This window comes from Pogona vitticeps, chromosome 3 (genome assembly GCF_051106095.1).
Source record: "Pogona vitticeps strain Pit_001003342236 chromosome 3, PviZW2.1, whole genome shotgun sequence".
NCBI lineage: Eukaryota > Metazoa > Chordata > Lepidosauria > Squamata > Agamidae > Pogona > Pogona vitticeps.
In genome coordinates this window covers 208,984,561-209,007,793 of record NC_135785.1, presented here as the reverse complement: position 1 = coordinate 209,007,793, position 23,233 = coordinate 208,984,561, and the positions used below count along the sequence as shown (strand labels likewise).

The 23,233-nt window shown below is 37.0% G+C and overlaps 1 protein-coding gene across 4 annotated transcripts in view; it reads left to right on the top strand.

Annotated features, from left to right (window-relative positions):
* NCAM2 (neural cell adhesion molecule 2) overlaps window positions 1-23,233 on the top strand; it is a 319,495-nt gene that overhangs the window by 220,845 nt on the left and 75,417 nt on the right. For all 4 annotated transcript variants that reach the window (XM_020789611.3, XM_072994055.2, XM_072994054.2 and 1 more), the window contains exons 10-12: window positions 4,083-4,270; window positions 5,055-5,151; window positions 9,514-9,687. In XM_020789611.3, the coding sequence (XP_020645270.1) occupies window positions 4,083-4,270; window positions 5,055-5,151; window positions 9,514-9,687 (459 nt within the window). The remainder of the gene's footprint in view (window positions 1-4,082; window positions 4,271-5,054; window positions 5,152-9,513; window positions 9,688-23,233) is intronic.

Below are 23,233 nucleotides of genomic sequence, written 5' to 3'. Positions count from 1 at the left end.
TTCTTGGAAATATCTAATCTGTTCATGGTGATACATGCCTTAGTTACATCATGGCTGGTTTTATCTATAAAACCCTAAACAACCTGGGGCCAAGCTATCTCAAGGATTGCATTTTCCTTTATGAGCCTACCTGGCTGTTAAGACAATCAGAAGAGGCCTTTCTCTCGGTCCCATCTGGGAGAATTCTGAGGAGGAAATATAAATGAGTTCTCAGCCAGCATGTTCATGACCAGGGAAGTGGTCATATGAATCAACTGACTATTCCGTTGTGCTCAAGTAAAAAAATTTGAATCTGTGCTGTTGACTTCGAATGAATGAATGAATGAATTTATTTATTACAGTCGGGTGACCAGCTCATAAAACATATTTATGGCTAACATATACAAAATGCAGTTTAAAAATGACTTAGATGAATTTCCATATCTTAGCAGTAGGACTAAATCTATTAAATCATTAATTTCATTACCTTTTGGGTGTGACAGGTTCTGTGTCATCTGGCACCCCATTGAAATAATCAAATATATAAAGATTCAGCCAAGAGTTTGCTGCTCTACATAATTTCATTATTGATTTTATGCACAGCCACATCTTATAATTGCTTTCCTGCTTAAAAACTTCTAATTATTAGAGTGTTTTCCTATAAGAATTCCACAGTATTCCATTTTGAACACTATCCACAAACTCCTACAGCCATACTAAAGACCTAAGTATAATAGATGCCTCTCTTTATTATATTTATCCTCATAAAATTATCTCATGCAACATGTGGACCTAAGAACTTCCTGTGTTGATTCACGCTTCAAAATGCTGAGAACCTGCAGACATATTCTTTAGGCTATAAGGATCTATACTATACTGTGCTGTGAGATAAAATATAAATTATTCATATCCAAGATGCCCCTCATACCTTGCTTTTTAAAGATTTGCTTATATATTTTGTCAACTCCTTTTTCATCACCCTACCACATTGAAACAGACATGAACAGTTTCTGCTTGAGACACTAATAGTTGTCACCAGTGGTTTGGGGAAACAGAGGTTTCCTCGTGGGTATTCTGGATATCATCCCTATCCTCCAACACTAGCTGACCATTCCACAACTTGCAGCCTATACAGCTGTGCCTTCTATTTTATGCTGTAACTCAATTGGAATGGTAGTTTCGTTTAACTGCAACTGGCGAAGTATATGATCACTATTATTTGACTACAAGGCAGTTCATCTGGAGTGACTTGACTTTCTCCCCTAAATTTCTATTTTTTCTTTTTATCTTTATAAATATAGAAAACTATGCTGAAGTGCTAAGTAGATAGATTATTTATTACTTTGTACAGGCAAGAAATCTGAACGTCCACATCTACATTAGTGGAACCATTTTCAACCTGCCACAAATGTGACACAGAAACTCCAAGAGTCCTTTGATAGCATTGATAATGATATATTTCTGGTACAGGCTTTGTGAACTTTCTGGTACAGGCTTATGGGAACACATTCTCCTTTTTTTATTCTGATCCTATATGCAAGCCAGTACAGGTCTTCATAGGAGACTTCTACTAGGCCTGATGACATTTATTCTGTGTATTCACTTGGAATTCTCAGCTTTTCAAAATCTGATCTATCTGATCTTCTAATCCTCAGATTTTGAAATTTTTGTTATCGTTATACTTCTTAGCATTTCGTATCAGTGAGGTGGTACATGTGCCTTACTGACACTTGGCATTGATCACAAATTGGAAGAAATTCAATAAATCCAGGCTTAATTTCAGGCTTAGTCCTGATAAGGGGTAGTGTTGGCATGGACATTTCTCTGTTCATGGTGTTTCACAAGTTCTTGGTGGGTCTGTATTCCAGCTTGAGGATCAAAGTCCTCAATATATCAAGCCAACATGGATGGTCAACTCCCTTCCTGATGTTCTGAAACTACAAACCTGTCAGTTTCTCCAAATGAGAGGTGCTCAGTGGTTATCTGCCTTGAAAAGTATACCCAAAATATCTCATGTATTGATAATTTATTATTCTTATGAGCTTCTGTTTACATAAAATGGAAATGTGTCATATAATTAAACACAGGGATGGTGGTGGTGATGATGATGATGATATGGTACTGATATGACTTCAATTTTGAAAAGATATAAAGCACATTTTGAACTTTTTATTGGCTCCATTGTGAATTACCTGCCATATCAGAAACTATTGACAACACTGTTATTTAGCTGTCAAAACAGGTTTTCTCATGCCCAAAGCACACTAATTCAATTTGATTCTAAGTGTCATGTTTCCACTGAACTGCACACTATCATTTAGTTATTGAGTCAATGATTTGGACATCATTTAGTTTTAATACCTATTATAAACAAAGAATAAATAAGATTCAGATTTTGTCCCATGTCACACAATTGTAAATGAAATACCTATAGGCTTTAAATAAACATCTCTCTCTCTCTCTCTCTCTCTCTCTCTCTCTCTCTCTCTCTCTCTCTCTCATCTTACTTGAAGTAGCCAAGATTTTTTTAAGGTCTCTTTCCTCTTAGGCCTTTACAACCTAACCACCCTCTCCTACAGAGTCCCTTGAGACAGAGTGCCTTGGAGCATGTATTTCAGAAATGATTTGGACGTTTTGGGGTAGAGGAGGAGAAGGCCTTAAAAAGTTCCTATCTGAAGGCCTTATCACCAAACAATCCACTTCCTTGAGTGATTCCATACCCTCCCTGTCACCAAAGCCCTCTCATTTGCACTCTTTGGGACTATTTCTTACCACTGACCAGAAGTCAAGGCATAGAAACTGATTTTTCTTCTTGTTGTCATTTTTTTTTTCTTAGAATAAACAAGTAAATATTCTGTAACCCAGAGGGGATGGGTGAGGAACTTCAGGAATGTTGGTTCTGATAGTTGCCCAATTATACAGTATTAATTTCTAACATTGAACTTGAGTGAGAATTTCTTCCTCCATGGCCACTACCTAAATGTGCTCCATAAGATAACTATTGCTGGAGCTAACTGCTATAGGTAGCAGCCAGTAAAAGAAGTGATTTTGTTTGTTCTATATCTTGAAAAAGCAGGTTGCATGATTTAAAGTTTATATCATGTGTTGCTTCTAGCTCAGACTTTTTTCATGTGATTGTGATATATGACATCCTTTTTGAATAATAATGAGAATTCCATTTTTAATAATTGATGATAAACAAAAGTAAATAATGAAAAAGTAAAAAAAATCAGAAATAATAAGAAAACTATTTCTGTTATATAGAAGCATATTGTGAAACTTCAAACAGATAGACCTGAATATCCTTACTATGGAAATACTGGGTACATGCAAAAGAAAAATAAGAACACTACAAAATACCATTTGGAATATGTGGCATCTTGCTTTTGCATAAACCTGTGTGGCACAAATGTGGCCCTTCTGTTTTTTAAAGCTTACAACTCCCATCTGCCTTAGCTATCAAAGCCAATGGAGAGTGATTATGGATATTGCAGTCCAAGAACATATGGAGGGTTGCAGCTGCATAAACAAATAAAGGGTTTGACATAACCAGATTTTAATACAGATTTGAATAAGTCAGCAACTTCATCCTGAACCTAATGGTCACATTCCAGCAAATAATTTAAATGAAAAATGCTACTGAAAGTCATTTCCACCAATAAAAAAAGCTTAAATAATGTTTGCCCTGCTATGCGAGATTGCAGGATTTATAGTGCATTTTTCATATTTTGCGATTTTTGATTTATTATTATTGTTCCTGCTGCTGTTGTTTTACTAAAACTCTGGAAGAGTTATTTGTGCATATATTAAAATATATATTTTAATGAAAAATATGTATTTTGTACAAAATACAAATTTCTGTGCATTAATTTTTTAACTCAACTCATGGTTAGCCAATATTTAACTCAACCTATGCTTAGACATTATAAAGTGATAACCAACCACAAGTAGAAATATTAAACATTTTTTTCATTGAGAACTAGAGTATTTGTGAGCGTTTTGTAAAACCTTAGAACCATGTTTCCGAAATTTATTTTGAACATCAAAGGGTGAATGGAGACAAAGTAACATCATCCTTTTGATAACATGTCTTTGTTTTACAGATGCGCCAATCTTTGTATCAAATCAAACAATATATTATTCTTGGGAGGGAAATCCCATCAATATAAGTTGTGATGTTTTAGCTAATCCATCAGCATCTATTCACTGGAGACGGGGAAAATTGGTTTTACCTGGAAGAAACACAACTCATTTAAAGACCCACAGTGCTGGAAACAAGCTGATATTGGAGGTAAGGTTAGCAACATGACTTCTCGGGAAAGTCATAATTTCTTCAGCACTACAAACATATGTCAAATCTGACTAGGATTATATACTCAGAAACTCAGGTATTGTTATTTGTCAGAAATGTTTTTCATTTATATGAATAATTTCCTTGTTTTTGTCAAAGCTTTCATACTACAAAGAAGTTTAAAATCCAGTCTTCTCTAAATGCAGTCTTGGTACCTGAGTGGTAGAGGATTCCTGCAGGACTCAGTACATATGAGAATAATCCTCTTTCATATCCTACAGAGGGCAAGAGATAGGGTTGGAGAAATATTTCCACCTATATTTTGTGGTTTCTCCAAATCCTACTTACATTTTTTCCTTGTCATTTGTTCATATCTATTCATAAGAATGCATTTTTGTCTTTGTTTCTGCAAAGAAGTATTTTGGGTGTTGTATTTAAAGGAATGTTTTTGGGTTTGTTTATTTTTGCATAATTTAATAAATGTGCTTTCCACTGCACTTTTTGAATGCAACAAAAGTCCTTTTCATCCCATGCAATTTTATACTTCAGCACTTCAAGACTGGTAAGGATAGTTGGATGTATCCAGAGACACCCCATTCTTTGCAACAGCCCTAGATGAGGAAAAGATGGGGGGGGGGAATAGAGCTTTATTGAGCTTGCAGTTATCCTTTGTATCTTTTATGACCTGTATATCCTTTGTATATGCACAGTACTTAATATCAGGAGGATCAGGTGCTTCATATGTCAGCTGAGAGAAACTTGTATTCATTTTGTCCCTGTAAAGGTTGCTCCCACATCTGACTATGATTTTGGACGATACAACTGTACAGCCACAAACAGAATAGGAACACGATATCAAGAATATGTCCTTGCTTTGGCTGGTAAGTAAAAAAATTATTATTTGTTTATTCATTTGTGCAACTGTATATCCTGACTTAATGTTCCAGGATGAAAGTATCAGGAATATTAAGAGTTGTAAATATTTGCCATGAGAAAAAAAGAAAGGCATTCCAGTTTCCTTTTCCAAGTTAAAAAATGCAGTTATTCAGCAGTTTTAATCTCACCAAGAATCTTTGAAGCAATGGACAATTAAGTCCCATTGACTGAAATCCTATTGTGCCCAGCACTAATATCATTATCATTATTATATATTTGGGCCAGATGCAAGTAGGAAAAGCACTTTTACTATAAGATTCAGATAGCTGGTGGGTCCTGAATCGGAATATAAATCATTGCTTGTCTCCTTGCCATTCACGCTTGTGAAAAAACAGCCCTGACAATTGATTTATGTTTGGGTGAGAAGTGTTTAACCTATGAAAAAAAAGAGTCCACGTCTGAGATTTTTTTAGTGTCACTTGGTGAATGGTAGCAAGCACAAAAGAGTGTCCTGTACAATATAGATCATCTTGACTGCCGACATTGTTTTGTCAACATTCAGGCTGCCCTTTGCTATGTAAAGCTTGGCATCCTTTATCCTGCTGGCAAAGTGGGCACAATATTGTGTAGCAATATCAGGCAATTTCCTGGTGTTCTGAATCATGGATACTGAAACACAGTATCTCACATTTAGATGCTGTTCCATGTCCTCCATACAGAGCATGTTACCATGGTCTCTCGAGACTGAAGGATGCCTAATCTAAATCTAGCATTTATAAACTGGAAGTTTTTCTGTTTCTGTATTTTTAAGAAGTGAATTTATTGCTCTTCATGATTATGCTTGAAGCCACTTAGTAGCATCAGGAAAAAAAATAACATACTAGAATGCAACTTTATTTCCAAATAATTCCATGACAGTTACAGTACTGTCTGAATAAGGTCACAATAAGCTATGTTATTCATAATGATAATACATATACTCTAAAATTAAAAACATTCCACCCATAATTTTTGCTAAGAAAACTACCAAATGAAGAGCAGAAAAATCATTTTATTAAAAGTTAATTGTAGCATCAGTCCTAACTGCTAAGAAATATCCCGGCCTGTAAGGTCTCCAGCCATCAACAGGCCTTTGTAGCTAGGCTACATGAGGTGGGACTCTACCCTCCTAAGACAATTGAGAATGGTCCAAATAAAAGATTAGGGTCAACATTTTGAAAAACTTGCAGCCAGATGGTTTCTAGATGGCAGCAGCCGCCTTTTTATCTGGAGCAACACCACATCTGCAAAATCAGAACAATAATGATCTCAACAAACAGTATTAAAGGAGGCACAAATTCAAACAGTCAGCTTGAAATCTTTGTGAGTAAGGGTCAGGTAAATATTGAAATGAAATAAATAAAATGGAACCTAGTGGAAAATAGACAACTCATTCCATTATGTGCATTAAATAGCAAATTAATTTCTGGTCTACTTGGAACATGGTAGCTGATTTTAGCCACGTGTTATCCACATGTTATTTGGTCTGATTCCAAAAGATCTTCTGTATGGATAATTAGTGCAGGGAAAGCGCCCCAGAGGGAGACCACAGCTGTGATACAAGGATCTGAAGGCCTTAGGAATGGACCTCAACAGATGAGAAACCTTGACATATTAGCATTCAGCCTGGAGGCAGGTGGTGCATGATGGCCTCTAGCAGGTGGTGCATGATGGCCTCTAGCAGGCTGAGGCAAAGTGGCAGTCCAGAACCCAGCAAAATCAGGGAGCTGGAAAGGGGACAGATTGCATTTGTCTTCAGTGTGGATGAGATTGTCACTCTCATATTGGCCTTCTCAGCCAGACTAGACGCTGTTCCAAGACCTCTATTCAGAGCACATTACCATGGTCTCTCAAGACTGAAGGATACCTACCTATCCAAACTAGTTACCAACAGCTATAAAAAGAGGGCTAACTCGCACCAGCTAGATCGTGAATCAAAGTTAAAAGTTATTATTACAAGTCCTGGCTCTTGCAAAATGATCTCTGTGTAGTTTTCTCTCTGACTTCATTTATTCTTAATTGTGTGGCAATTCTTAAAGGTTGATTGTGCTGGCTAAATGTCACTATGTCTCCTTCATAAGCAATTAACATTTTCTTTATCAGTTTTATGAGAATGACCCTTAACACTTCCTTTAAAACAGAAGTTTGAAAAGAGGAAGAACTGGAGTGAGTTTGTTAAAGAGCCTTTTTGTATGAAGAAATAATAGCATATACAGCTCAATAAATGTTCTCAAAGCAAATACAATCTGTTTGCCAAGCATATATTTAACAAGTAAAGTCCCTATTCCATATATATTTATACCTGTTTGATACAGTAGGTTTGTGTGAGGGAAGGCATAGCAGGTTTAAGAATATATTAACGTCTTTCAACCATGGCATGTAATTTGTTTAATGTTTATTCTGTACTACAGCAGTTTTTGAAATATATTAAGGTCTGCTTAGAAGGCCTTATATTTAGTATAGGGCACTATAAATGAGAGAAAGAAATGTCAACAGGTTTAAATAACATTATTTTTCTTTTCTCATGTGCATTTGTGTGATTTATAATAGAGCGAACTATAAAAATGAATATTTTTTAAAGTTACTTTAATATATTTGGGTTTTTTATTCTTGTTCTTAGTGATTTTTCAAGTCTTGCCATGTGAAGATCACTTGCCAAGGCTTCCATTGGCACCAAGTAGATATCCTAGCTATCTGTGAAAACAAAACTCCTGGTCTATTTCCCCCCGTTTATTTCTCTCTCTCTCTCTCTCTCTCTCTCCTCTCTGTGTGTGTGTGTGTTTGTGTTCCATCTTTTGCTCAAGAAACTGTGAGTTCTGAGCAGCTCAGTAAACATTCCATGTGCCAGAAAGATACAATCGTGCATAGGAATTGTAGCAGTTTTACACATATGAATGTTTCTTGGGGGGTGGGGGAAATGACCATGAAACGTCAAAGAAAATCTGAGATTTCTTGGAAGAGTTTTTAAGAAAGAGAAAAAACGTCATAGAACAAATCTCATTGTTTCCAGAAAATAGGAATGTATTTATTTGATTTCCCTTGGTTTGTTGATGAGAGGGCCTGAAAGATTAATATCCCTATGAAAAACTGGTGTAACTTCTTGGTGCCAAAGAAAGCCTTGTCAAGTGAACTGAATATAATACACTCATAGAACTCTTTCTACAATAGAAGATGTTTTCAAATGTCATTTTAAAAGTGAGGAGGAAGAGTCTCTGGAATTTTGTAAAATAGAATTGCATAGCTTGCTTTCTTTTAAAAAGAGAAAGAAAACAAAAACAAAGAAAGGAGGCCTTTATCAAATTTTAAAACAGGCATATTGGCATCATCATTGGCATATTTCTAGTAAGTCACCTTGGATTAACTACACAGTTTTCTGGAAACCTCTTCCAAACATCTGCTACTACTTCAAAGAGCTAATGAAAAAGAAGTGAATTGAATCCTCAAAATCATAGTTACTAGAAATCCCTTGTAATGTTATTCCCTAATTAGAATTCAGAGTCACAAAACTACACTTTCCTCTTCCTCTTCCTCACTTTCCCCTTTAAGTGTGTAATTGTTTGAAGTTCAAAATTGTAAACTTTTGGCTCACACAAAAGTACGACTAGCCACCCTCTTGCAAGAGTATCAGGAACATCTTGCTACTCTTCAGATTGATTTTGGCAAATGACACTCCTTCTTGGAATGTGTCCAGATATCTGAAGCAGCCTGCTTCAGTTCTTCATTTGGACTTCATCTGAAGATGATACCCATTCATGGTACATTTATGTTGTTTATTAATATTTGTTATTGAATATGATTCTTAGTAAGGGATATGATCAAGGGCCCCAGTAAAGACAAGGGCTTAAACAAAAAATTGCAAAGTTCCCAATAAGTTATCTGGAGAATACAGATAGGTTTGTGAGATTGATTGATTTTTGCACTTAAAGGAAGAGATTCCTGGGTATAACACAAAAGAGATGATGATGATGGAGAAAGTGGACATGCAGTTCTTAGTACAGCTTTAACACAACAGGTTGTTAGATATTTTAGAGTTGACGAGGAATCATAGTTTTAGTAATATTGCTTGGATAGGAAGATGAGAGATGAAAACAAGTTCAACATAAATTTAAAGTGGATACCCTATATTATAAACACCAATTTAACTTTTTATTGATGTTACATTGCATATTTTATGATATTGCATGGTTACAACACAAAAAAGTTCAACTGGATTGCCATATTGATCATGATTTTTCTTCCCAAGATGCTGAGCAAGTTATTATGGTTTTATTGCAAAGCAATCTATGTTTTGTTATATACTAATTGGATTCTTCATTACTTTTCTACAGACGTACCATCTAGTCCACATGGAGTGAAGATTGTAGAGGTATCACAAACTTTTGCTAAGGTGTCTTTCAATAAACCAGATTCACATGGAGGTGTCCCAATTCATCATTACCAAGTGGATGTGAAAGAAGTTACATCAGAAATATGGAAAGTTGTTCTGTCCCATGGAGTTCAGAGTAAGTTTTCAAAGGAAAAAGAAATAGGAATTATTCATAGGAGAATTGTAATGATGGAAATAATTCATTTGCTATTTTTGTCCATGAAAGAACCTTATCTAATGATGAACTAAAATACTTCAACAAATGTGCACTTGTGTAAATTAGCTAATGATCTTGACCAGGGAGAACCATAAAACATGAGTAGAACAATTATCTTGGACAGGATCCCTACCAGGAGAGGTTAAAACTGCCTCCTATGATCAGGATTGGTGTAATATTTATTTATTTATTTATATTTTATTATATTTTATTTTATTTATATCCCACCTATCTGATATTGCGACCACTCTAAGTGGCTTCCAAACACATAAAAACAACATATAAATATAACAAAAAATTATACATCAATAAGATGGAAAGGAAATAACAAAAGATAAAAGAAAGAAAGTTAAATATTAACTGGAGGGAAGGCCTGCTTAAACATCCAAGTTTTGAATTAATTTTTAAGGGTTAGTAAGGGACAAAGGGCGCTGTGGGCTAATCCGCAGAAGCCTGTGCTGCAGGGTCAGAAGACCAGCAGTCGTAAGATCAAATCCACGCGACGGAGTGAGCGCCCGTCGCTTGTCCCAGCTCCCGCCAACGTAGCGGTTCGAAAGCATGCAAATGCTAGTAGATAAATAGGGACCACCTCCGTGGGAAAGTAACAGCGTTCCGTGTCTAAGTCGCACTGGCCATGTGACCACAGAAGATTGTCTTCGGAAAAAAACACTTGCTCTATGGGTTGGAAACGGGGATGAGCACCACCCCCTAGAGTCGAACACGACTGGACAAAAATTGTCAAGGGGAACCTTTACCTTTACCTAAGGGACAGAGGCCTTAATTTACCTTGCCTCTAATGATCCAGTTGAAAAGAGTGGTCGAGAAGAGGGTGGGCAGGGGTAACTCCCCGCATGACAACACCACAGTTGCCTTTCTATGAGCCAGTCTAACAGGCAACGTTGGCTTAGAAGGAGAGAGAATGCAGGGAAAATCACAGTCATGTGCCACCTTTCCCAGCATGATGCAGAAATTCAGAAATTTGGTGTACACATGTGCACAACAGGGTCCTTGCATCTGAAGAAATCCTGAAAAGGCCTCCGAGGCTATCCTGGCCAGCACCCAGACTGCAAAAGAAGAAAGGAAAAGAAGACTGGAGATGTGGCTGTTTTGAAGAGGGATGATCGATATGTGTACTATCTGATTACAAAGAGCAAATGCTTTTATAAGCCTACATATGACAATTTACGGAAGCATGATGCAGAAGGATTGGTTGAAGAATTCCAAGAGATTAACATGGTGGACATGGGGCAGTCAAGGGAGAGTGGTAATTACGAGCAAGGTATATGCATACAGTTGCCCCTTCTCACAAGACTGCAGATTTGTCTGTATGCACTATATCTGTGATTATCAATCATCCAGGTGAAGTTATCTGGAAGTTGAGTCATGGAAACTGGACTTCTTGTTAAGCTGAAATGTTTTGCTGCTCATCCAAATAGCTTCTTCAGTCTGATGAGAGTTGGTAGGAGATCCCTGATATATCCACCACATTAGTTTCACTCCCCCTTAGTCTGAATAGGCTCATTAAAAGGACAAAGGATGGGGGTGGGTGAGGGATCATCCCACTTCTGCAGTCCTTCTCCACCCACATTGTAATGGGTCATTAATGGTTGTTAACAGTGGTCTTTCTGGTGTATGTGGTCCTGATCTTTCTGGGGACAGATGAAAAGGTATCATGATGAATACATGATAAATGACACAATAAGTCTATCTCCTATTTATCATGCTGCCTTTTCATCCCTTGCTGAAGAAGCTACTTGGATAAGTAGCGAAACATTTCAGCCTAACAAGAAAGAAGTCCAGTAGCCATGATTTAACTTCCAGACACTGCATGCACTGCATGAGAGCAACCCCTACACTCACCAGTTATGGATAACCTTATAGCCAGACATTATTTTAAAAGGTTATACACTAACTTAAAATTAAGCTACTGCTAATTTTAATATTTTATTTCATTTGAGGTCAACATTTTGAAGTTTATCCTAGATCACAGCTTGCATAAATCAGAATGCAACACACAAACACACATGAAATCACAATGCTAAGACCACAGGTATATACTAAAATGCAATAAACCTGTTATCGAGATACATTAAATAAGAATATATTTGTCTGTCCCCCTGCACTGCCCCATGCATACACATTTTCAAAGCTTGTTCAAATAAGTATGTTTCCCAATGACAACAGCAAAAAAAGACAGCTTATATCTTCTACAGTGAGGTTCCCCCTCAGTTCTTTTACTTCACTGCACTGTAAGAAGAAATGTGTCAGAATATACTATAAGAATATCAGCTGCCTGAAGAAACTTCATTGCACATATACAAAGCTAGTACAAAAGAAAAAGCTGAAAGTGACAGCTGTCTGACTCATTTAAGTGAAACTGGGGAATATATATCAGGATATTAACTCTTCTGTATTTTTCTATATTATTAATCTGCAATTACACTAGATCAATAAAAAAGGATGATATAAAATTATTTTTCTTTTAAACATATCTAATGTATTTGCAGCTTAATTGTAATTTATACAAGTATAAAGGTCAACAGGAAAAGCTGGTGAAATAATCAGTTTACAGGACATGATGAGTCTATGTGGCACAGAAAACCATTCATTACATAGTTGATGATAAATGGTGAATAAAAGCAACTGTCAGGATGGAAGAGTAAAATATCTGTGTTCTCTAGGAAAAAGAAAAGCAAATGAAGCACAAAAGTATGGTTGAATCTTTGAGAGTAACAAATTTATTTCAGTTTTGTGCTTATAGTGGACTATATATGTTTTGTGTCAAAAGTTCACAATACTTTTATGATTTTGTTGTTGTTCTTATCCTTGTTGAAAAAGTTAAGCTGGAGTTTGGTTCAACATTAAAAAGATCTTGAGCTTGTGTCAGATTTAGTACACCTGAAATCAATTTAAAAACATCTGTTTACATGATGTCCAGCTGAGCAGGCATTTTTTGGGTCAAAAAGCCTGGGGTTTTTGTTCAGAAAGCAAAGTATTTTAAGCAGCCTCAAGGGGGCTGTTTATTTTAACTCAACTGTGAATGCAGTTTACTTTGAATAATTTTGACATATGTGTTTGCCTATGTAAGAGTAAATTGTGTCTGTGAGGTTTGTCAATTAATGGACGCCAGGATCATGGGTTTGGCATTGCATTGAAACCCTTGTAGTCTGATTTGTTATATGTCTCTCTCTTCTATCTGTAATACTAAAATAGTGCTATCTCACTTTACAAGAAAGAAAAGAATGTTATTTATTTATTTATTTATTTATTTATTTATTTATTTATTTATTTATTTATTTATTTATTTATTTATTTATTTATTTATTTATTTATTTATTTATTTGATTTATACCCCACCCATCTGGTCTAAAAGACTACTCTTGTAAAATAGTGAGCCTTGTGGCGCAGTGGTTAAACTGCTGTACTGCAGCCAAAACTGTGCTCACGACCTGGGATTCAATCCCAGGTAGCCGTCTCAAGGTTGATTCAGCCTTCTGTCCTTCTGAGGTTGGTAAAATGAGTACCCAGCTCACGGGGGGGGGGGGAATGTTTAGCCTGCATAATTAACTTGTAAACCACCCAAAGAGTGCCTGAAGCACTATTGGGCAGTATATAAGCAGCACACTTTGCTTTGCTTTAAAACAAATATTAAAAATAACACTGGTGGCAGCAGCGGTAAGTGGCTGTGAGAGGCATGTGTGCTTGCCTGTGTCAAAGCCTCTTTGATCCCTTCCTTCCTTCTTGCCTGCAATTGAAGTCAGGAGGAATCAGAGGAACAGCAATATAGTTTAGGTTTTAAAAATCCAGAAAAGAGGGCTAGTAGAGGGAGAAAGGTTGGGTGGGGAAGCAGTTACAGTGGGGTCTTGACTTGAGAACTTAATCCGTATTGGAAGGTGGTTCTCAAGTCAAAAAGTCTGTAGGTCAAGTCTCCATTGACCTACAGTGCATTGAAAACCGATTAATCCCTCAACAGGCCGTTTTTGTTCCATTTTGGTTTTTTTCTGGTCTGTAAGTCAATTCTCAGTCTGCAAGTCAAACCTAAATTTTGCGGCCAGAGAAGTATGTAACTCAAAAAGTCTGTAAGTCAAGCCATCTGTAAGTCAAGGGTCCACTGTAGTTTTTCTTTGCTACTCACTGGTGTGCCTTCCGTCTTGCCAACCTTGGTTGCCAGTTCTGTCACTCTCTCTCCTTCTCGGCTGCCAGTTCTGTATATCCTCTGCTACCATGTATGTGTCTGTTTCCATGCACATGTATCAGGCTGCAGGGAAATTTTGTCATCTGATTTATGTTATTTTTTCCCTATCTGTAACATTGAACTAGCACTATCCCAGTTTGAAAGAAATAAAATAATAAAATGAATATTAAAAACAGCAGCAGTGTAAGAAGCCACCAGAATGAGGGCAGATGGGCAAAGTACAGTGTCTCAAATGCAACTATATAAGCCCTTGTAGTCCCTTTGACCTATATACAACACAGTTTAAAATAGACTGAACGTTTTCTCAATAGGATGCACACTTCAACCCAAAAATTGTGTGACTACCACATGACCTCAAACCAACTTCCAACACCCTGGTCCATCTCCTGATTCATTTTCATAGTGTAACTGTGCCTATGGCTGCTTTTCTGAAAACTTTAGGAAAATGTTTACAGATGTTCATGAATATTGTGTAAAGTAACATATAGCTACTAATGCATGAAGAAGAAGAAAAATACAAAATGTTTTCTTGAAATTTTTCCTTATCGGATCTGTGCCTGTACAATAAAAGTTGAATTGAATGGAACTTTTTCAGATTTTTTTCAGATTATTTTTCAGACGTTGGAGATTAGAAGGAAAATACAATAATTCAAATTGCGAATAATAGATTGCATGTCTTGTTAGAGGAAGAATGGAGCCAGCTTCTTTATGTTGTCTTCCTATGATTGTGGCTTTTCCAGCATGAGGAATCTGATACCTGAAGCTCCCTTATCTGTAATCATTTCAAGCAGCAATCTTAAGTAATAAATCCATTTAGTTAGACCACAGTTTGGAAGTAGCTAATTGCAATTTGAAATACAGTGGTGCATCGCTTGACAATGTTAATTCGTTCCAGCAAAATCGCTGTAGAGCGAAAACATTGTCAAACGAAATAAAAAAACCCATTGAAACGCATTGAAACCCATTCAATGCGTTCCAATGGGCTGAATACCTGCTCGTCCAGCAAAGATCCTCCATACGGCGGCCATTTTCGGTGCATGTAAAGCGAGGAATCTGTCCTAGAAAACAGTGGGGGGGCCATTTTCTTCAGCTGGTGGCCATTTTGAAAGCCGACGATCAGCTGTTTGCTGATCGTCATAAAGCGAAAATCGGTTCCTGAAGCAGGGAACCAATCATCGTTAAACAAAAAACCCCATTTAAACCATCGTTTTGCGATCGCAAAAACCTAATCGTACAGCAATTTCCTCGTTAAGCGAGGCAATCGTTAAGTGAGGCACCACTGTAATTAGAGTGTAACTATACTACATTTCAAGTGCAATGTAATGAGCCATCAAAAACATCCCAAGGTTTTGTAGTTACTTTCAAAAGATATTCTTAAAGATTTTAAGTAATTTTAAATTGGCATTATTTTTTAAGTTTTATGCCAGTTTCTTTTCAATCATAAACTGTAAAGAAAATATTATTTTCAAGATGTGAATACTGTATTTCTTTCGTAACTGGCTATTAAAGGAGATTGAGAAGTATTTCTCTGTACAGTATTTTTATCACGTGCTTGTAACAAGAATATAACGCAGTGATAAATGAAATGGAAACAATAAGAATTTCCTGGCTGCCTCAAAGTAAAGAGTAAAGAGCCAGTTCCTTTTTACAAATTACATTTCAAGCTCTGAGTTGGACTGGGTAATATTATAGCAGCAGTCAGGCTCTTGAAATGGTTTTGTATCTAGTTTACAATAAAAGTTCCAAGTGGGGTTGGAAATGAGGTAATTTTCATAAGCAGTGAAAGCTTTGGAATGAACCTGAATTTTCTATCCTCAGGTACAATGTTCCATTTGTCTGACAGACATTATGATTTGAATAAAGTGACCCTGAAAGTACTTCTCAAGACTTTATAGTGTATGATCTTGCACTTGTATGTTTAGAAAAAAACATGCTGTAACTTTATTGTCTCTTTAGGCATTCTGTTAAAGTATTCCACAGGAATGTCATTTTTATTTAATTTATATTCACTATCAGTATGTAAGTTTAGTAATGCCATTAAAATTATCTGTCCCCTATAGTTCTTCTTTAAAAAATTATTTTCCAGAGGTTCAGTGAATTAGAAACACTATCCTTAAGCAATCAAAGAATGATGAGGTGTGGGGATGACTAAGCAATCTTTGGCCCGTGCATCACCATCTTCCTTTCCTTCCATAAGCCAGACACCTGCAATGCAAAGACTTTTCTGCTTGTATTGATTCTCTACGTCATTTAGAACCTTGGTTTTCCAAGGTTCAAGAAATACAGGAGAAAGCAACTGAGGTGGGCTCGCTTAGTGTGGTTATCCTCACTTTCCTCTTTCATTATACTGATTATACATAGAAGAAAAATATTTGAATAGGTCTTCTGTGTTGTATGTGGTTTACTGATTAGTTTGAACCGACACAAGTTCTTTAAGTAGTTCATAGCTGCCTGAAAGAAAGGAAGTACTGGTATACCTGAGAACAGGTATGTGTATCTCACAGATCTTGTCCTTGTGTAGTTAAAAAAAGAAAGCTGTGCTATGTTTATTGTGTTTTTATTAAGTTTTACTTTGAATGGCAGCCTGAGCAAGCCCTGTTGAGAGAGAGCAACAGCACAAAATCTCTGCTATTACTGTAGAATTTAACTGTGGATAAATTTATATGTGGTAGAAGTCTAAGGGGATTACATTTTCAATAGCATCTTGTTAAATAATTTACAAGTGCCAGATCCTGGTGATAATTTTTAAAGTATTTTCATACAATGGAAGCCCGTCATATCTTTGGCATTACATTGACTTAAATATACAGTGGTGCCCCGCATGATGACGATAATTCTTTCAATGAAAATCACTGTTTAGCAAAATCATTGTTGTGTGAAAACCGTTTCCCCATTGGAATGCATTGAAACCCGTTTAATGCGTTCCAATGGGGGAAATCGTTGTTTTGTGAAGATTGCCCATAGGGCAGCCATTTTGCAAAGCGCCAGTCAGCTGTAAAAATGGCTGTCATGTGAAGCATCGGTCCCGAAAACATAGGGAAGCCATTTTGCAAAGCCACTGATCAGCTGTAAAAATCATCGTCTTGCGAAAAAACAGTCTTCGAAGCATGGACCAAATCATTGTCAAGCGAAAATCACCCATTGGAATCACTGTTTTGCAAATTGCTATAGTGATCGCAAAACCTCATTGTCATGCGGATCTGTCATTTTGCAAGGTTGTCGTCTAGCAAGGTACTACTGTATAAGTCCACTGTATATAGGTACCAGAAGTTGGATATACACATCAGAAGATTAATATTGTGTTTTTCCAGAAATATTTATTGATATGCAATATATTTCCATGTAAATGTATGCGTTCCTACTTATGGCATCAGCTTCTGTTCATAATTATAAAATCATTTAAAGCAAAATACAATATTAATATTCATTCAATATTATTAATATTAAAAATTAAAGTATAATCTGATACGTATTTAAAGTCAGAGCAATGAGGCAATAATGTATGCCTGCATTGAGCCGGGTGTTGGACTTGATGGCCTTTGTAGGACACTTCCAACTTCACTTTTCTATGATTTCTATGACATAAAGTATGGTCTGTGGCTGTTTATCATTTACAGCAACACCAGTCATCTTAGAATTTGCTAATGCCTATAAGAAATGAATGGTTTATGTGCAAAATGAAATTATTTTCAGTGGTTCTTCTTCCTCGTGTGATTACCTTGAAACTGTAACCTGAGACTTTATGGTAAAAGTCTTGTTGCTTAGTGTAATAAGTAATAATAAATTATTTTTTCATGTCAGTAGTCCTAACTGTGACGTATTATGCTAAAGTAAGCCCATTTGAATCAATTGAAATTGACTCACCAAATCCTCATTGATTCAATTGGCCTAGTCGTATGCAATTTACTCACCAAGCAAGAACATTTTGGCCATTGTTTCTTTTTATCTAACAGACAAACTTAGTTATATACAGTGGTGCCCCGCATAGCGATGATAATCCATTCCAGAAAAATCATCGCTATGTGGATTCGTTGCTATACGGAACAAAAAAGCCCATAGGAATGCATTAAAACACGAAGGGACATGGTGGTGCTGCGGGCTAAACCGCAGAAGCCTGTGCTGCAGGGTCAGAAGACCAAGCAGTCGTAAGATCGAATCCACACAATGGAGTGAGCGCCCGTCGCTTGTCCCAGCTCCCGCCAACCTAGCGGTTCGAAAGCATGCAAATGCGAGTAGATAAATAGGGACCACCTCGGTGGGAAGGTAACAGCGTTCCGTGTCTAAGTTGCACTGGCCATGTGACCACGGAAAGATTGTCTTCGGACAAACGCTGGCTCTATGGCTTGAAGAGTGGGATGAGCGCCACCCCCTAGAGTCGAACACGACTGGACAAAAAATGTCAAGGGGAACCTTTACCTTTACCTTTAATGCGTTCCTATGTGCTAAAAACTCACCATTATGTGAAAATCCTCCATACGGCCGCCATTTTCGCTGCCCAGTAAGCGAGGAATGGGCATGAAAACACAGCGGGCGGCCATTTTTTTTAACCCGGTGGCCATTTTGGAACCGCCGATCAGCTGTTCTAAAAACATCGCTATGCGAAAATAGGTAAGTGAAACAGCTTACCAATCATCATAAAGCAATGTTTTACCATTTTAAACATCGCAATGCAATCGCTTTTGCAATTGCAAAAACTCGCTATGCGGATTCGTCGTTCAACGGGACACCCGTTATGCGGGGCACCACTGTATTAATGTATTTAGCACACATATAGGCACACAACAAAATTCTGGTTTCTTTATCCCACGTTGATGCAGGTGTTGTCCTCTACAGGCCACCATTATTTGCACAATACAACAGAAAATACAAACATTAAAATTATGGTGAGCTGTATTTTTGAATTTCTGTTTCTTCTGTACTCTCTCTACATTTATAACCAGCCCAGTGTCTCATGCCCACATGGGTTTATTTGAGAAATGTGTGCCAGTAACCCTTATTTCATCCATTTCTGTTATTTTAAAAGTGACTTCATCCATTTCTTTTAAAGGTAAGTGACAGTAGGTGCCCCTCTGTTATAGATAAGTGTATAAACGTTACTAGGACCATGAACTATTTCTTGAAATAAACATGAACAATGTACAGCTAAGCCAAACTCTTTGAGAGATTCTTAGAACAAATATGATTCTTAAAGCAAATATGATTTTGAGTGAAGTAGTATCTTTTTTCTTTCTGTGAATTTTATGACTCTGAAAATGAAAGTCTATTCAACAGATCTCAAAACAGATTAAAAATTCTGCTTTGTACACATGTAAGATATGTTGTTATCTTGCAAAAGAAGCTTTTTTACAATTTTGTTCCAGCAATTGCTGCTAACAGAATGCTAAAATGATTTTCACAAGATATGATAATTCTTCTCAGTGTTGTCCTACATCACATAAAGAAATAGACCTATATATTTTCAAATATTAATAAGAAAATGAACAAGGCAGAACTTACAGACGGTTGAATATATAATCACATTTAATCAGAGTTTTCAAAAAGACACCTGTGTCCATCTCTATTAACAAAACCAATAACAGAACAAAATGTTTGGGGAACCTATAAGTCTAACCAAATTTAATTCAGTATGAGCTTTCATGGGTTATAACCTATTTATTTATACACTTATCATCAGATGCTTCATCTCTAGAAGTGGACTGTAATCTATGAAAAACAAATGTAGTAATTTCAAAGGTAGTTTTTTAAAAAATTCTCATTTTGCTAAAGTGCAACAGAGCACCAGGTTCAGGGAGTCCCATAATAACTATTTAGTCACACTACCATATAGATCCTAGAGTGATTCAGCCCAGAAGAGTTAGACATGGTAATGTTTAGGGAATCCACCTGATCCCATTACCTCCCAACACTCTAGTCTGACTAGACAAAGCAGTGCTTTCAGTGAATTCCAAAAATTCCACAAGGTTAAGGGCTTAAGACTCTCATACCAACTCTGCAAGATAGAAGTATTTATTTATTTATTTATTTGTATTTATTTATTTATTTAACTTTATTTTATTTTATTTTATTTATATCCCGCCTATCTGGTCGGATCAGGACCACTCTAGATGGCTAACAAGTACCACGACACCCACAAAAATATAGAATTCTGTGGTAGATGGTCAGATTAAAACCTGGTTTTAAGTACCACAAACCCCCCAAAAACCCACAAATCCGGGCAATTGTTTGGAGAAGTTTCAAAAAGTTTCAAAATGACATCAAAAGTATTTTTGGAGCAGTCAGTTAGACTGTAAGACAGGAGCTATACAGAGAAAATGTATCAGAAAATACGAATGCTATTTAAACTACCTAGTTGTTACATACTAGTATAGCATCAGCATAGTCTTGGAGCATGCAAAAATATATGCTCCATAACAGGACAACAACTGAGTATAGTGTCTCCTAAGAGAAGGTGATGATTAAGGTACATATATAAAGAAAGTCAGAAGTTACAGCTACAGTAACTTCTTAGTTTCTTGATATAACTTAAACATCATCTTCTGGACCTTTTGAGATGGTCTGCCAATCAAGCTTTAAGTTTGTTCAGATATTGATGAAAACAAAAGCAGTTCTGCCCCCCCCCTCCTTCATATAAGTTATTTTCCAGTTAGCACAGAACCATGGAACAAGCCAACCTGGCTTTGAAGTCTTTGCCCAAAAGATAAACTACAGGTACTACCCTCATTCCCTTGTGGGCAAAACCTGCCCCCACCTTTCTCCCAGCCAGCTGTTCCCAGGTACTGAGGAAAACCTATGTTTCCTCAATTTCTCAGATTTTTCACATTAACAGTAAGGACCCACAGTTTGAGCAGTTCCATATTCACTCAGTCATGCAAAATGATGGATCTCCTAGAACAACATAGTCCTTGGTGACCTTTATTGCTTCTCCTACTAAAGGACTATGACAATCCTATGTGCTATGTGTTACAATTTCCATTTCTCCCTAGTCACTGCCATTTGGTAGCTAATAGCCATTTTTGCTTCGTCCAGTGCTAAGAAAGAAATTACAGGTGGATATGTTCATTTCTCCCTCTCTAAAGAAAAGTATTCTCTCTCTCTCTCTCTCTCTCTCTCTCTCTCTCTCTCTCTCTCTCTCTCTCTTTATTCACCTCAGGAGCGGAGGCTTCTATTTCACTTCGGAGTAGACTATGAGAGATCCACAGTTTACTTGGGAATAGTAGTGGGATGATCCGCATTTTTTATACATCCCATTGAAAAGTTACATGTGACTTCTATTAATAACTGTTCTTTGTTTTATTCTTTTAAATTACCTTTAGGAACATGTATCAGAATTTTAAATATAGCAAAATACACATTCGGTTAATTCCACATCCTTTTAGGTAGGAAGACAATAATCTTTTGTAGAGGGAAGCCGGGTGGAGGGCACAAAGCTAGTGGCATGGGTGGCACACAGGTGTGTATGTGTCCCCATCCCCGTCTGCTCTTGGTGTGAGTACGGCAAGGAAAGCATGCTAAGCCAAGCTAGTTGGGGCAGGAAGGCAGGAGACACATTGCTGAGGTGTACTGGGGTGTACTCACTTTTGTTGCCAGCGGCTTAGACATTAATGGCTGTGTGCTGCATTATTTTGAGGGGACAGCACATTTACACTGTTATACAAGCTGTATACTCACTGCTTTACATTGTAGCCAAGAGTCATTTCTTCAGTGTTGTCACATGAAAGATATACAATGGTGCCTTGACTTATGAGCATTCTGACTTACGACCAATTCGAGTTACGACCAGCTCCAGCTGCAAAATTTTGCCTAGACTTGCAACTGGAGTTTTGGGTTATGATCAGAAAAAAGGTGGGGGAAAAGGTGTGGAATTTAAATTGCTAATCATTGGATGGCAAAGAGGTTGCTTCTTTGTATCTCTTTTGCCCCAACGGTTAGATTGTGTGTATTTGCAGAGAGGCTCTGGACTGCCTGGTGCTGCTTTCTGCTTCTGAGTACATACGGGGTTTTGCAGCATGGGTTGGGGCTGAGGGGTATATGTTTCTGTGCTGTGATTTGTTTTGTTTTGTTTTTTGGTCTGTTTTTTCCCCAGCCCGAACGTGTTCCGATGGGGTTTGCAGTGGTTTTGTGGGGTTTTGGTGATTTTCTTTCCCTGCTGGAACAGATTAATGGGGTTTCACTGCATTCCTATGGTGCTTCGACTTACAACCATTCAAGTTACGACCATCTTCTGGAACGGATTAAGTTTGTAAATTGAGGCACCTGATGTACTGTAAATAAGATAAACCTAAGTTAGCCAATACATCACTGCTGCCCTTTTAAAAACTAAAATCCCTCCTCTTTTCGCATTTCCCACTGACTATCTTGGCAATACTGTTTTGACACATGTTCTCATCTTTCTTTTATTATTCCCCAAACTGCCTTTTCTTAAGCTCTCCAGAATTTCCCAGACAGCAGATAAGATTGGAATAGCCTTTTCCTTCCCTTCATTGAATCTAAAGGGAACAAATTATTCTAGCTCTGTGATTTGCGTAGTTTCTGTCTGATATCATTATCATTGTTACAAAGGAGCCCAGGATCCTTCGCTGCCCGATCACCATGTTCTAAAGAACATAGTTAGTGACTACACCATACTGATGTTGAAGATGGACATATGGAAATGACCTCCCTCACTGCCAACTGAAAGGGAGGATCACAGATTCCAGTAGCTACCACCTAACCTTACTAGCAGCATAGCATTATCCCTAAAAGTCATTTTGTATATTATATGTAATTGACATAAACTACATACCAATTGACATATATATGCATATTATATGTAATTGACATATAATTTGTGAAAGCAGTATCATAAGAACAACTGTGTTATATATCTAGTCTATCCATGCATTTTTTCAGTCAGTAGCCATCACATCATTGGGAAACCCCAAATCAACATCCATACATGCTCATATTCTCCAGCAACTGAGATAGAGAAGAGCATTGTCATATTATATAAGGGAATCTGTCTGACTCTCTCTCTCAGTCATGTGACTGGAAGATAAAGATAGCTCATGTCTTTCATGAGTTTGTTGAATTTCATTCTGAAGCTGTGCCAGTAAGCCATCACTAAATGTCGGCATAGAAAATGTCATATCAAGAAGTGCTTCCTTTATCTGCCCTGTATATCCCACTATTCTGCTTCAGTAGATGATAAATGGTTCTACTGTATAGTAGGACCCCCATATAAGCTGGGGATTGGTTCCAAGTCCCCTGTGGATAATGAAAACCATAGATAAT